This window comes from Oncorhynchus mykiss, chromosome 28 (assembly GCF_013265735.2).
Source record: "Oncorhynchus mykiss isolate Arlee chromosome 28, USDA_OmykA_1.1, whole genome shotgun sequence".
Taxonomy (NCBI): domain Eukaryota; kingdom Metazoa; phylum Chordata; class Actinopteri; order Salmoniformes; family Salmonidae; genus Oncorhynchus; species Oncorhynchus mykiss.
The window spans coordinates 633,253-649,446 of NC_048592.1; the positions used below are offsets into that span (position 1 = coordinate 633,253).

General features: G+C 43.0%; 1 protein-coding gene across 8 annotated transcripts in view; it reads left to right on the forward strand.

Moving 5' to 3' along the window:
• The window catches only part of LOC110508307 (unconventional myosin-IXb), a 77,127-nt gene that overhangs the window by 29,936 nt on the left and 30,997 nt on the right, over nt 1–16,194 (forward strand). For all 8 annotated transcript variants that reach the window (XM_036965936.1, XM_036965933.1, XM_036965940.1 and 5 more), the window contains exons 6-24: nt 4,220–4,320; nt 4,973–5,096; nt 5,226–5,315; nt 6,070–6,186; nt 7,003–7,137; nt 7,328–7,449; nt 7,690–7,831; nt 8,110–8,299; nt 8,543–8,621; nt 9,861–9,953; nt 10,153–10,192; nt 10,389–10,511; nt 10,702–10,782; nt 11,389–11,622; nt 11,763–11,912; nt 12,141–12,298; nt 12,409–12,738; nt 14,591–14,773; nt 15,157–15,244. In XM_036965936.1, the coding sequence (XP_036821831.1) occupies nt 4,220–4,320; nt 4,973–5,096; nt 5,226–5,315; nt 6,070–6,186; nt 7,003–7,137; nt 7,328–7,449; nt 7,690–7,831; nt 8,110–8,299; nt 8,543–8,621; nt 9,861–9,953; nt 10,153–10,192; nt 10,389–10,511; nt 10,702–10,782; nt 11,389–11,622; nt 11,763–11,912; nt 12,141–12,298; nt 12,409–12,738; nt 14,591–14,773; nt 15,157–15,244 (2,580 nt within the window). The remainder of the gene's footprint in view (nt 1–4,219; nt 4,321–4,972; nt 5,097–5,225; nt 5,316–6,069; nt 6,187–7,002; nt 7,138–7,327; nt 7,450–7,689; nt 7,832–8,109; nt 8,300–8,542; nt 8,622–9,860; nt 9,954–10,152; nt 10,193–10,388; nt 10,512–10,701; nt 10,783–11,388; nt 11,623–11,762; nt 11,913–12,140; nt 12,299–12,408; nt 12,739–14,590; nt 14,774–15,156; nt 15,245–16,194) is intronic.

Sequence of the window (16,194 nt, forward strand, 5' to 3'; positions counted from 1 at the left end):
CACCCCCTCATTTGCCCTCAAAACAGCCTCAATTCATCGGGGCATGGACTCTACAAGGTGTCGAAAGTGTTCCACGGGGATGCTGGCCCATGCTGACTCCAATTCTTCCCACAGTTGTGTCAAGTGGGCTTTATGTCCTTTGGGTGGTGGACCATTTTTGATACACATGGGAAACTGTTGAGCATGAAAAAACCAACAGCATTGCAGTTCTTGAACACAAACTGATGTACCTGGCACCCACTACCATAACCTGTTCAAAGGCACTTAAATAATTTGTCTTGCCCATTCACTCTCTGAATGGCACACATACACAATCCATGTCTCAAGGCTTAAAAATAATGATTTAACCTCTACTGGATGGGTGTCCCTAAACAGGGAAGGTTGTTGCTAAAGTGCGCCAAAGTGACTAGAATGGCGTTGTATACAACAGCCAACTTTCTGGGACATAGACATGTCTTATATGGGCAGAAAGATTAACAAGAATTTAAGTTTTCTGCAGTGTCCAATTAACAGTAGTTATTACAGTGAAAAAATATAATGCTATTGTTTGAGAGTGCACAACAACAACTTTTATCACGGGAACTGGTTTGATACATTCACCTCTGAAGGTAAATAATGTACTTACATTCAGTAATCTTGCTCTGATTTGTCATCCTGAGGGTCCCATAGATAAAATGTAGCATAGTTTTAAAATAAATGTTTGTTCAAATGTAGGAACTGGGGTCTACAGTTTGATCCCACTGCTGTCTCTAGCTCCACACCCACCCTGCCCGGCCATTGAGATGTGTGAAAGTTAGTGTATAAGCTAATGATCCATCATGTATGACATTCCTGGGAGTGTGTTAACTTATATTTTTTATTACCATAGCATTTTTGTATGTTCTCTATAGTTATGTACTTGAAAATGTATAAATTGACCAATTTGGCACATTTGGGCAAACTCCTGGCAGACTTGATATTGTGCAGTAATGTAATTCTTCACTGGATCAGTCTGAAACTTTGCACACACACACTGCTGCCATCTGGTGGCCAAAATCTAAATTAAACCTAGACTCCTACCTGAAAGTATGGCTTTTCTCTTGCATTTTAAAGATGATAAAAAATATATATTTAAACGCATATTTTTTTGTTTGTATTATCTTTTACCAAATCTAATGTATTGTTCTCCTACATTCATTTCACATTTCCACAAACTTCAACGTGTTTCCTTTCAAATGGTATCAATAATATGCATATCCTTGCTTCAGGTCCTGAGCTACAGGCAGTTAGATTTGGGTATGTCATTTTAGGCGAAATTTGAAAAAAAGGGTACGATCTTAGAGGTTTCTAACGTGTCTCCTCCCCTTCATCTACACTGATTGAAGTGGATTTAACAAGTGACATCAATAGCTTTCACCTTGATTCACCTAGTCAGTCTATTTCATGGAAAGAGCAAGGGTTCCTAATGTTTTGTACACCCAGTGTATTTACCTAAGGAATGATGGGTTAATATGCATACGCTTCTAACTTATAGCCTTTGTCATCATGTTCTCTTGCACAATACACACCTGCTCTCCTCTGGCCTTGAATAACTAGAATAGCTTGTTGGACATTTTTTTGAGCAGGGATGCAAGCTTGCTCTTGTTTGTTAAATACATTCTTTCAAACTCGTTGGGAGTTTGAAAGAAGAGAATGTGCGACAGCAATAGGCTATAGCAGTTATTTATTAATGTCAGACCCATAACCAATCAATCTTTGTGAAGAGAAGTGAAAGCCTTCTGCATCTTATTCTAGTCCTATATTATTCAAGCATGTCATTACAGTGATGAAGATAAGAACAACTAATCTTATTTAAGTTAAAGGTAGACTCAAGGGATATACGTTGCCAGTAGCGGCACCACAGATATTGAAATGAGCAAGATGCAAGACTTTGCTCTCAAACACGTTGCACAACATTAGGGGAAATATTATGAAAGGTAGGCTATATGCGTCAGCCTACTAATTATTTAAAAAAAGCCCTATTAGATTTCAACATTTTTTTAGTCAAATTCCCTAGCCTACAATTGTAACTTTGCAGACCGCATGTCCTGCACCAGCATCACAGTACAGTAATACAGTACACACTCAAAATGATTACTGGAGCGTGTTTCATTTATTTACCCAAGAGAGCATACATCTATGGACCTTTTTCTGTTGTGCGTAATGTGCGGTAGCCTATAGCCCATTTGATGTATTGCATAACGGCACAATCATTTGGGCTTGGTCTCATAAAATGTATTTTTAATGTAGTTATCTGGCTCCGGTAGCGTCAGGCCTGAATTTTCATGCCGATCAAAGCTATCACTTCCAGTTTAGGCAGGAAATCCCAGGTTACCCGGGAGAAAAGTGATTAATTCTCGGGAGGGAACATTTTGTGTAAAAGACAGGGAAAATATTAAACCCTATTACACACATCCTGGGGCTGTAATCAACTGAGAGTGCAGGGTGTTCCACTGAGAACATCGTTCCCATAGTGATCTTTATTCTCAGATGTGTGTATATGATATACATTGTGCTATAAATCCATCTGAGCAATATTGATACAGTGCAGTATATCTGTGAGAAATATGCAGAAATCTATGTTTATTATTTAAGATAAAAAAAGATGTGGAGCATGTATGGAAGTCAATACGGCCTCTCCGTATGGGACACATTTTAATAATAAATACAGCTACGGTAGAGCTCTCCAGACCAGGCTTTCTATGAAAAGTTATAGTTATAACTTTATAACTTTTCATAGAAAGCCTGGTCTGGAGAGCTCTACCGTATTGCTGTATGTACCTTTGAACAGGGCCCATAGGATCCTTGTCAAAAGTAGTGCAAACTATGTATGGAATAGAGTGCCATTGGCCCTGATCAAAAGTAATGCACTATGTAGGTAATATGGTGACATTTGGGACGAACATTACATGCTGACCAAACCGAATGCACACGTTCACATGTTGATTTTGTACCCCCATACCAGACACTATCAGGACACGCAGGTTGAAATATCAAAACAAACTCTGAACCATATTAATTTGGGGACAGGTCGAAAAGCGTTTAACATTCATGGCAATGTAGCTAGCTAGCTTGCTGTTGCTAGCTAATTTGTCCTGTGATATTAACATTGGGTTGTTATTTTAAATGAAATGCACAAGGTCCTCTACTCCTACAATTAATCCACAGATAAAACGGTAAACCGAATTCCTTTCTCGTCATCTCGCCTCCTTCCACAGGCTTCTTTTTTTACTTCTTTGGACTTTAATATGGTGGTTGGCAACCAACTTTACTGTGCATTACTACAACCGACTCGAGTGCGGATGTCAGTTAATCTTTCAATCACTCACGTGGGCATATGCTCCTATACACAAATGAGGAGATGAGAGAGGCCAGACTTGCAGCGCATTGAGTGTCACAAATATAACCTATATAACCTTCTATTTTAGCGCCTGGCCACGCAGGAGCTCGCTGAGGCGCGTGAGCAGTGTGGGTGTAATGATTGAATAACGTGTATGTGTACATTTATTTTGCAACACTCTCGCACGCGATGCCAGCGGTGTGGTCAGCATGTTAGTGTCAAACAGAGTTAATCTCTAGTCTAAATTGCCCTATCATGTGGCTCTGATTGTTACATTATGATGTGTTAGTGCACGTCTATCTGTCATCAGGGAAATACCTGTCTGTGTATAGAATAACTATCAAAGTAATGACTCGGGACTTTGGTTGTGAGATGTAGGCTTGTTTTTAGTAATAATACTTGTTCACATGACATTTAATCACTTTAGATTCTACAAAACAATAAAAGATAGTTGCTAGTGAAAGCCGGGATAATCACTTGTACATAACTGGCGCGTTCTTGTTTTTCTTAATTTCTGACGCAAGGCATTCTGGTAATTGTGTCAATAGCGTAATCCAATACAACAGAAATATGTACATAGTTCTTCTCTCCATCACATGGATTTTAATACAAGTACTCTTACAATAACTGTAAAATAAAATATCTTTAGATGCAGCTCCATGAATTAACTGTAAACATTAACTCTGTAACCCATTAAAGTCCATAAGCCTGAACTCCAGCAATACAGATGCGAAAAGCATGTCTTCATATTTTCTCTTTACTTTCTGTCAATTGTCTCTCTATTTTCTCTTTTTTTCTGTCTAAGTGTATTGAGATTTAAAATTTTTTGTTTTAATTAAAATACTCTGTCACTCTGCTCAGGAGTACTTTCATTTAGAAGACGCTGAGGATCTCAGACATGAGTTCGAGAGGCTTCATCAGGCCATGGAGATGGTTGGATTCCTGCCCTCCACTAAGAAACAGTACGTATGGATACTTCTAGGGTTAACTCTTCAGGCGAGCGAGACAGAGTGTGTGCGACGAAGAGAGAAAGGGTGAAGGAGACAGAGGGAGACAAACTATAGTTTATAGAGATATCTCAGATACCTTATCCTCTCCTCTTTACATCCCCTGTACCATACTCTTGTCATCTGTCATGATCCCTGATATTATCTTTTTCATGAAGAGGTTTCTGCCACAGTCACACCTGATGGAACTAAAATAGTCTGTATGTAACACTGCAGCTCTCCAAGATCTCCACCGCTCTCTCCCATTTCCGCAGCAGGTTAGAGCTTGTCAGTCCTAGCAGGAGAATAATGCAGGGAACATTTCAGCTGCAGACGTCTGATCATGGCCTTGGGGTGTGGCAGGTGGAACAGTAGAACTTAGTTGCTCACCTAGTGGCCTACTGTGGCGGTTTCTCAATGTAATTATATGGTAGCTTGTAAACGATAATGCATGTATATATGTATTGTATCCTTGAAATAAGGATGATGCCATAACTCATACCACTAGCCAGTGAGAGGCGCTCATGGTGTGTGAAACTGTCCAGGTGTATTCTGCCCTATGTTTTCTTGTGCAGGATATAATCAGTAATCCTGGTGTATTGTATAATAATCGTGTGTTTCTGTGTAGGATATTTTCCATGCTCTCTGCCATCCTGTATCTGGGCAACGTGACGTACACCCAATCAGAAGACGGCCAGGCGCTGGAAGCGGGGCCAGCAGATGTCCTCTCAACCCTGTCTGACCTGCTCAAGGTAGAGGAATCAATCAATCAGTCAATATATTTATTGTGTAATCATTCAATCAATCAATATCTTTAGTCTCACCTGCTTAGAGGAACACCTGTACACAGCGTTAACTGACAATCTGCTCTGTTCTCATAGGTCAAACAGGAGTTGCTGGTGGAGGCTTTGACCAAGAGGAAACAAACAACAGCCAATGACAAATTAGTGTTACACTACACTCTCAAAGAAGTAGGGGTTCTAACACCAGTTACATTTATTTGAATTTTTCTTCCTCACGTGACATGAGGGAAAACTCCAGAATGTAGTTATATAGCCAGGACCTGGATATTTTCCTTGTCATGTCACGTGTGGTCAGAAAAACATTGGTGCCCTGGTATTGTGGACTTATATGGCTCTTGTTAGCTTTGCAGCCTTTTTTTGTGGTGTTTCTTGCTGTTATCCTATAGGCCATAACAATTGTTGTCTTGTCATTGTCCTACCCAGGCTGTGACTATTGTTGTCTTGTCATTGTCCTACCCAGGCTGTGACTACTGTTGTCTTGTCGTTGTCCTACCCAGGCTGTGACTATTGTTGTCTTGTCGTTGTCCTACCCAGGCTGTGACTACTGTTGTCTTGTCGTTGTCCTACCCAGGCTGTAACTACTGTTGTCTTGTCGTTGTCCTACCCAGGCTGTGACTACTGTTGTCTTGTCGTTGTCCTACCCAGGCTGTGACTACTGTTGTCTTGTCGTTGTCTTACCCAGGCCGTGACTACTGTTGTCTTGTCGTTGTCCTACCCAGGCTGTGACAATTTTATTTTTATTTTACCTTTATTTAACTAGGCAAGTCAGTTAAGAACAAATTCTTATTTTCAATGACGGCCTAGGAACAGTGGGTTAACTGCCTGTTCAGGGGCAGAACGACAGATTTGTACCTTGTCAGCTCGGGGATTTGAACTTGCAACCTTCCGGTTACTACAATCATTGTCTTATTGTCCTTCCTAGGCAGTGACAGCACGGGACTCCATGGCCAAGTCTCTGTACAGCTCTCTGTTTGACTGGATTGTCCTGCACATCAACCACGCTCTGCTCAACAGACGAGACATGGAGGAGGCCGTCTCTGTAAGACAACCATTCACTGTACTAACCCTAACCCAGAGACAGTTTGTCACTGTACTAACCCTAACCCAGAGACAGCTTGTCACTGTACTAACCCTAACCCAGAGACAGCTTGTCACTGTACTAACCCTAACCCAGAGACAGCTTGTCACTGTACTAACCCTAACCCAGAGACAGCTTGTCACTGTACTAACCCTAACCCGGAGACAGCTTGTCACTGTACTAACCCTAACCCGGAGACAGCTTGTCACTGTACTAACCCTAACCCGGAGACAACTTGTCACTGTACTAACTCTAACCCGGAGACAGCTTGTCACTGTACTAACCCTAACCCGGAGACAGCTTGTCACTGTACTAACCCTAACCCGGAGACAGCTTGTCTCTGTACTAACCCTAACCCGGAGACAGCTTGTCACTGTACTAACCCTAACCCGGAGACAGCTTGTCACTGTACTAACCCTAACCCGGAGACAGCTTGTCACTGTACTAACCCTAACCCGGAGACAGCTTGTCACTGTACTAACCCTAACCCGGAGACAGCTTGTCACTGTACTAACCCTAACCCGGAGACAGCTTGTCACTGTACTAACCCTAACCTAACCCTTTCACTGCAGTGTTAAAGCCATCTGTAACTTTCACTTCCAGTAAAAAGTGATGCCCCTGCATTTGTTTGACAACCTTTCAACACAGCTTTAGAAGTATTAGTTTTACTTTTATTACTTTTATTATTACACATTTAACTTTTCAATTTTCTCAATTGTCTTTCTCTGCATTGTTAAGTAAGCAGTAAAAAGGGATTTATATTCAGATTATTTTTAGTGTTTGTCCATAGGTATCCTGGATATATTTGGTTTTGAGGATTTCCAGACGAATAGCTTTGAACAGTTCTGCATCAACTACGCCAATGAGAAACTACAGTATTACTTCAACCAGCACATCTTCAAGCTGGAGCAGGTGAGCTCTATAAGGGAAATTAAAGGGGGATAAGGAGTCAGTTGCACTGCTGAATGCATTATAAACCCTTCACCCCATAAAAGGTTACCTTCATGTGAAGTTAAATCATCTCTAATTGGGAATCAATAGTAATTTATTCATTCATCCACCCATTTATTCACGCATCCATCTGTCCATCCATCTATTCCAGAAGGAGTACCAGGCAGAGGGGATCAGCTGGAGTACCATAGACTACACGGACAACCTGGGCTGTATCCACCTGATCAGCCAGAAACCCACTGGGCTTTTCCACCTACTGGATGAGGAGAGCAAGTAAGTCTGGGAGGGCCTAGAGTTTTAACCTAAAACTAGGGCCTAGAGTGTTTCTAGTCAGGTCACATGGTCAGGAAAATCTCCTGGCCCTGTCTGCAAGGGCTGTATCTCAGTAGTCTGTAGTTACTTCTTGTCTTATACCTTTATCACCACTGATTTAGAGGAAGTGGACAGATGAAAAGAAGCTTACTGGTTGGCTTCCTCTATTGCTTTTTCCTAACCCAGTCTTTGTGACCTTAGTCTCCCTCAGGCCACGGATGACACTCTGCTGAACAAGTTCAAGCAGCAGCATCAAGACAACCCATACTTCGTCCCCACCACAGTGATGTTACCAGCCTTCGTCATCCAACACTTCGCTGGGAAGGTCAAATACCAGATCAAGGTAGAGAAAGGGCAAGGGGAGCAACCTATTAGTCTACGCTGTCAGTCGAAAGGACATCACACAGCTAACTGTCCTGCTTCCAACCCTTTCTTTATCCTGTCTTCCTCCTCTCATTGTGTCCCTCTGCATCTCCTTCCTCTCCTCCTTCCTCCATCCGTCTCCTCTTCATCTCTACCTCCCTGTGTCTCGCTCTCCCTTCTCAACCCCTAACCCTCGTCATATCCTCTCATTCCATCTCTCTACCTCTCCTCTTCCCCTCTACTCCTTATCACGATCAGGATTTCCGGAAGAAGAACACGGATCACATGCGTCCGGACATCGTGGCGTTGCTACGTAGCAGCGAGCGGGCATTCATGCGTCAGCTGATTGGGTCAGACCCGGTGGCAGTGTTCCGATGGGGCATCCTCCGGGCCACCATACGCATCATAGCGGCCTTCAACGAGGCCGGAAGCCGCCGGGCAGTCCCAGGTAGGCTTCACTTTAGATACCCTCTCTCCTAGACCTGTCCAATCAGGGTATTTCACGTTTACATGAACTGACCAGGCAAGAGAAAACGGTGCACTTTTTATTAGCATATAACTGTAATTGGTCAAGAGTTTTTCGTTTTTTTTTCTGGTCAGGTTATGAGTCTCTTAAGATATGACTTGCTACACTTTGGTGGCGACGATGATGATAAGATTACTAACATGGCAAGGCCTGTTTACTCTACAGGTCTGGTGAAACGCACCTCCCGTCAGTCTATAGGGGAACTGAAGAGGAGACCGAGCTCGGCTCTGCAGAGACTGTCCAGGTAAGAGGAGAGAGAGACTATGCTGCCACTCGTTACAGTTGCAACGTTATAGTTGAGCATGTTTCACCTTCATCGAAGGAGAAGAGACAGAAGGCCTTAGTCCAGGGGTGTGCTATCGTATCCACAGAGTGCTGAGGTAGGGGCAGGTTTTTGTTCCAGCCAAATGCATCAAATCAAAGTTTGTTGGTCAGATGTGCCAAATACAACTTTACAGCGTGTGTCTTCATGTGTGTGGGAGTGTCAATGTAGAAATAAATAATTAAGGGGGTCAATGTAAACAGTCCGAGTAGCCATTTGATTACCGGTTTAACAGTCTTATGGCTTGGGGGTAGAAGCAGTTCAGGAGCCTTTTGGTCCCAGACTTGGCATTCTTGCACCGCTTGCCATGTGGTAGCAGAGAGAACAGTCTATGACTTCAGTGGCTGGAGTCTTTGACAATTTTTTGGGCCTTCCTCTGACACCGCCTGATATAGAGGTCCTGGATGGCAGGGAGTTGGCCCCAGTGATGTACTGGGTTGTACATTCTGTAGTGTCTTGCCATAGAAAGCGGTGATGCAGCAAGTCAAGATGCTTTCAATGGTGCAGCTGTAGAACCTTTTGAGGATCTGACGGCTCATGCCAAATCTTTTCAGGCTCCTTCACGACTGTGCTGGTGTGTTTGGACCATGATAGGTTCTGATTGATGTGGACACCGAGGAACTTGAAGCTCTCGAACTGCTCCGTCGATGTGAGTGGGGCATGTTCAGCCCTTTGTTTCTTGTAATCCACAACGAGCTCCTTGGTCCTTCCCACGTTGAGGGAGAGGATGTGGTCCTGGCACCACACTGCCAGGTCTCTGACCTACTTCCTATAGGCTGTCTCATCGTTGTCAGTGATCAAGCCTACCACTCGTGTCGTCTGCAAACCTAATGATGGTGTTGGAGTCGTGTGTGGCCACAGTCGTGGGAGTACAGGAGGGAACTGAGCACGCACCCCTGAGGGAGCCCCCGTGTTGAGGGTCAGCGTGACGGATGTGTTGTTGCCTACCCTCACCACCTGAGGTGGCCCGTCAGGATCCGTTTTCAGAGGGATGTGTTTAGTCCCAGGGTTCTTAGCAGCTTAGTGATGAGTTTGGAGGACACTATGGTGTTGTACGTGAACTGCAATCTCACGTAGGTGTTCCTTTTGTCCAGGTGGGAAAAGACAGTGTGGAGTGCAATAGAGATTGCGTCATCCAATTCAACTAACATTTTTCTCCAGCCACAGCTCCCTACTGGACTTCTCGTTCGATCGGTCCGATGACAATCCTCTGGAGGTGTTTGAGGACATCTTTGCCAACTATGAGAAAAAGAAGTAAGTGGGCTGGAGGGAAAAGCAGGAGCCAGGTTGTTGATGGGATGTTACATACTGCACATTATCAACAAGAAACTATGCTGAAAGCTAGCCTGCTCTAGCCAACTTTATCATTGTCAAGCCATGAATACATAATAATTGTCATCCATCTTGCCTGTAAAATCCAGGTCACCACCATCTCTGTCTTTTCTCCCCATAGGAAGAGCAAGGCCAGCAAGCACAAGCAGCTCATTCCTACGGTAATGTATTAGTAGTTGCCATTATCAAAGAAGTGATTTCTTGGGTCTTTTTATTGGTTTATGTTACTTCTGTACTGTCTTTACAGTTCACATAGACAGGACAGTCTCCTGGCCCTATGTATAATCACTTTACAATACTGTGTCATTGTAGTTGTGTAACAATGTGTGATGATGATTGGTGTGGTACGTCCTACAGAATCTGATGAACTCTCGGTCCCTGAAGCACATCGTAGGCCTGACGCTCCATGACCGAGCCTCCCGCTCTCTGCTCCACCCACATCAGAGGAAGAAACCACCCAGCATCAGCGCTCAGTTCCAGGTCTGCTTTCCCAACACACACACATGCAGGCACACACACCAGCCTCCTCCCACTGAGAGCTGACCAGAAAAATGAGCTTGTCTTAGCATTGTGTGTATTTCATTAAAACTCCATTAAAGATTACTAACGGGGGCTGTAAACAGCATTACCTCAGCTAACTGATGTGATATATTGTAATGTTATTCTGTAGGCGTCTCTCAATAAGCTGCTGGAGACTGTGGGGAAAGCAGAGCCTTTCTTCATCCGCTGTATCCGTTCCAATGCTGAGAAGGTAGGATTACATGTACTGTATAAAGATTGTCTATGTCTATCCCTTAAAGAAAAGGTCACATCATTTCACCTGAAATTTCACATGTGAAAAAATGTTTTCCAAAATGTGATCACGTGAAATTCATGTTGTTTTTCCGTAAGGGAATACCTAGGACGATACAGTAGTTACCAGGGTTGGGGTCAATTCCATTTAAATTAAGAAAGTAAACCAAATATCAATTCAGAATTTTTCTAATTGAAATGCATTGAAGAGAATTTGAATTTGAATTTTTGTGTACTTCCTGAATTGACCCCAACCCTTATATTTATTTGCATTTTGGCAATTTAGCACAGTGGTGTTCAAATTTCCTCCGGGACCCCCAGACAGACATATCACAATTTTGTATCCCTAAACTAGCACACCTGATTCACAGAGTCAATGGCTTGATGATTACTTGACAAGTTGAATCAGGTTAGCTTGCTCTGGAATAGTTAAAATACATGGAACGTCTGGGGTCCCCAAGGAACGGTTTGAAAACACCTGATTTAGCAGACGGTTAATCAGTATTGATGACAGAATTTCTCTGTTTAATGCATTCAGTGATGCAACTCTTTGTGTTCCTTGTAGAAGGAGATGCTGTTTGATAATGCTCTGGTGCAACAGCAGCTGAGGTACACAGGCATGTTGGAGACGGTACGCATCCAGAAGTCTGGCTACAACGCCAAGTTCACCTTCACAGAGTTCCTAGAGCAGTTCAAAGTGTTGCTGCCTAAAGAAGCCACCACAGCACCAGAGGACATAGCTAACCTGCTGCAGAAGATGGGCCTAGGACAGAGCACGTACCAGATTGGGAAAACCAAGGTAACACTTTACATTATAGCCATTATAGCCTCCATAGAAAAGCTGAAAAGGGATTTAGTAATTCTTGCTTAAACAACTAAAAGCATAATTTGACTTCATATTAAACATGTAGTCCCATCTAAATGTCATTTTTCTCCCAGGTGTTCCTGAAAGAGAGGGAGAAGCAGCATCTCCAGGACACCCTGAACAAGGAAGTGATGCGTCACATCGTCATCCTCCAGCGCTGGTTCAGGGCCTGTCTCAGCAGGAGCCACTTCCTCTACAAGAAAGACGCCGCCATCAGAATACAGGTTTGTACCTATATGGCAGAAACCATGATCCCACTGGTAACTATTGCTTAAAATCACAACAATGTGTACAAGACCTATCCCAGCCCTTGTAATATATTTTTCAGGGAGCACTGTATAAAAAGCCCCTGTGTGGTAGGGTAAGATTCATGTATTTTTACAGCTGTGCTACTGTGTCCTAGCCAAATTTCCCCTCAGGGATAATAAAGTTGATCTCATCTTCTCCTATAGCGATGTTGGCGTGCGTTCCGGGCGGACACCAGATGCCGTGCGGCCACAGTGATCCAGGCAGCGTGGCGAGGCTCTCAGAAGAGGAAAGACTACCTGAGAAAGAGGAACAGCATCAAGAAGATGCAGACACTGTTCAGGAACAAACCAGATCTAAACAGGTACTAAGACTCATCTTTTTATATCCTAAAAATGTACAATAAAGTTATAGAACTTTGAACTTCAGGGCCCTGAGTTTTTCTGACCAGCACAAATCTGACCCTACTTCTAGCTCAAAGGCTGAGGTAGAGAAGCCCATGCCTCCCCAGCTCCCTTCCAAGACCCAGTCCATGCCCCAGCCCCTGCCCAAGCTTCAGCCCAAGCACCAGAACCAGCCCTCGCCCAAGCACCAAACCCAGCACCAGAGAAGCCTGGAGAGGAAGGAGCTGAGGAGGCAGCACAGTTTGGAACCAAGCCCCAATAGGAGCCTCCAACCAGGCCCAGAGGTTAACAGACAGGAGGCTACCCAAAGGAACACAGAATCGGAGAAGAGAGAGGGTAGAGGCTCTCCACCTCCTCTCAACAGACCTCTCTCCCTTCCCCATGACCCCAAGGTTGGCAGGTACGATTCTCTCCCATCCCTCACCTCTCTACCGCTCACCCCATCCTTCACCTCTGACCTATCCACTGTGATAGCTGATGTGTGCAGTGGCAGATTAGGTGGCATCCCCCAGGTGGATATAGAACTTTGAACTTATTCATCAACTATTGGTAGTGGATGAAGTGAGTGCCCAGTCTCCCACCCACCTCAATGCAAATGAAGTGTTTTTAGCACCTGCTGAAAAATATTATATACATCTGTTATTATTCAGTGTAAAGTGTTTTGTTAGGTGGAAAAGCACCATATACGGTACCATTCAAACATTTGGACACCTACTCATTTAAGGGTTTTTCTTTATTTTACTATGTTCTACTTTGTAGAATAATAGTGAAGACATCAAAACTGTGGAATAACACATATGGAATCATGTAGTAACCAACATTTTTTTAAACAAATCAAAATATATTTTATATTTGAGGTTCTACAAAGTAGCCACCTTTTTGTATTGGTGAAATCTTTGCACACTCTTGGCATTCTCTCAACCAGCTTCACCTGGAATGCTTTGCCAACAGTCTTGAAGGGCACTTGTTGGATGCTTTTCCTTCACTCTGCGGTCCAAACCATCTCAATTGGGTTAAGGTTGGGTAATTATGGAGGCCATCTAATGAAGCACCCCATCACTCTCCTTCTTGGTCAAATAGCCCTTACACAGCCTGGAGGTGTGTTGGGTCATTGTCCTGTTGAAAAACAAATGATAGTCCCACTAAGTGCAAACCAGATGGGATGACGTATGGCTTCAGAATGCTGTGGTTACCATGCTAGTTAAGTGTGTCTTGAATTCTAAATAAATAAATCAGTGTCACCAGCTAGGCACTCCCACACCATCACACCATCTCCATGCTTCACGGTGGGAACCACACATTCTTAGATTATCCGTTCACCTACTCTGCGTCTCACAATGACACGGCAGTTGGAACAAAAAATCTCAAATTTGGACTCATCAGACCAAAGGACAGATTTCCACCGGTCTAATGTTCATTGCTCTTTTTTCTTGTTCCAAGCAAGTCTCTTCTTATTATTGGTGTCCTTTGGTAGTGGTTTATTTGCAGCAATTCGACCATGAAGGCCTGATTCACGCAGTCTCCTCTGGAGAGTTGATGTTGAGATGTGTCTGTTACTTGAACTCTGTGAAGCATTTATATGGCTGCAATCTGAGGCTGGTAACTCTAATGAATTTATCCTCTGCAGCCGAGGTAACTCTGGGTCTTCCTTTCCTGTGGCGGTCCTCATGAGAGCCATTTTCATCATAGAGCTTGATGGTTTTTGCAACTGCACTTGAAGAAACTTTCAAAGTTATTGACATTTTCCAGATTGACTGATCTTTATGTCTTAAAGTAATGACGGACTGTTGTTTCTCTTTGCTTATTTGAGCTGTTCTTGCCATAATATGGACTAGGTCTTTTACAAATAGTCCAAATAGTCTTCTGTACACCATCCCTACCTTGTCACAACACAACTGATTGGCTCAAACCCATTAAGAAGGAAATGAATTCCACAAATTAACTTAACAAGGCACACCTGTTAATTTAAATGCATTCCAGGTGACCTACCTCATGGTTGAGAGAATGCCAAGAGTGTTCAAAACTGTCATAGCAAAGGGTGGCTACTTTGAAGAATCTAAAATATATTTTGATTTGTTTAACAATTTTTTTTGGTTACTACATGATTCCATATGTGTTATTCCATAGTTTTGATGTCTTCATTATTATTCTACAATGTAGAAAATAGCAAAAATAAAGAAAAACCCTTGAATGAGTAGGTGTCAACTTTTGACTGGTACTGTAAATCCAATCCATATTATATTTTTTAACAGGGACAGAGAAGGGGCGCTCACCAGCCTGTCCCCTCACACAGGCACCCTGGAGCGCTACTCCCACTTGGAGGATATCAAGGAGCATGCAAAGAGGTGGAAGAGCAGGAGGGAGGGAAGACATCCGGAAGACTCCAGCCCTGAGATCCAGCGGCCCAGGGATAAACGCATGGAGGGGTTGCTGCTGTATGACATATTATTATGTGATGTTATCACAATGTTATGTCCAGTGGTGAAGTGGAGAGTAAACACCATTTATGCACCGGTGTTGACTCATCTTTTGCGGAAAAAGGCATTGAAAGTATAGGGAGCGTTACTCACTGCGAATATCATTTACCCACCTATTTTCTTACCTCTACATCCCTGGTTAGGTCATGTCTTAGTGTTTCTCTCAACCATACCTGTTAAGACCCTTCAATGTCCCCTCAATATGATCTTGGATCACTAGGTAGATTTACATCAAGTTGTTTCTTTCCCCATTCTCTGATTTATCTTTCATCAATATCTTATAGCAATGTCTTGAATTCTAACAGAGTTTACAGTTGACATATTTCTATCTCTTACCTCAGGAACCGAGGGAAGTCTATCTCGCTGGACAACGTGTCCAAACTCAGCTCCTCAGGGTCAGGCTCAGACAGCTCTTCCTCCATTACTGAGGTACTACTACTCTACTATTGTTCCTTCATACACCTTAGATATGTACTACTGAGGTATTCTTCTCTCGTAATGTAATTATTACTATTACACCATTACATATCACAGCTCTCCCTCTGTCACTGAGGTACTGGTCTCATACTGTATGTGACTGTCATTAATGTTATTCTATTGCCTCATTACTTATCACACACACAGTTAGAGTTGATGTCGGAAGTTTACATACACCTTAGCCAAATACATTTAAACTCAGTTTTTCACAATTCCGGACATTAATCCTGGAAAAGATTCCCTGTCTTGGGTTAGTTAGGATCACCACTTTATTTTAAGAATGAAATATCAGAATAATAGTAGAGAGAATTATTTCTTTCAGCTTTTATTTCTTTCATCACATTCCCAGTGGGTCAGACATTTACATACACTCAATTAGTATTTGGTAGCATTGCCTTTAAATTGTTTAACTTGGGTCAAACGTTTTGGGTAGCCTTCCACAATCTTCCCACAATAAGATGGGTGAATTTTTACCCATTCATCCTGACAGACCTGGTGTAACTGAGTCAGGTTTGTACACGCTTTTTCAGTTCTGCCCACACATTTTCTATAGGATTGAGGTCAGGGCTTTGTGATGGCCACTCCAATACCTTGACTTTGTTGTCCTTAAGCCATTTTGCCACAACTTTGGAAGAATGCTTGGGGTCATTATCCATTTGGAAGACCCAATTGCGACCAAGCTTTAACTTCCTGACTGATGTCTTGAGATGTTGCTTCAACATATCCAAATACATTTCCTTCCTAATGATGCCATCTACTTTGTGAAGTGCACCAGTCCCTCCTGCAGCAAAGCACCCCCACAACGTGATGCTGACACCCCCATGCTTCACGGTTGGGATGGTGTTCTTTGGCTTGCAAGCCTCCCCCTTTTACCTCCAAACTAACTTAACGATGGTCATTAT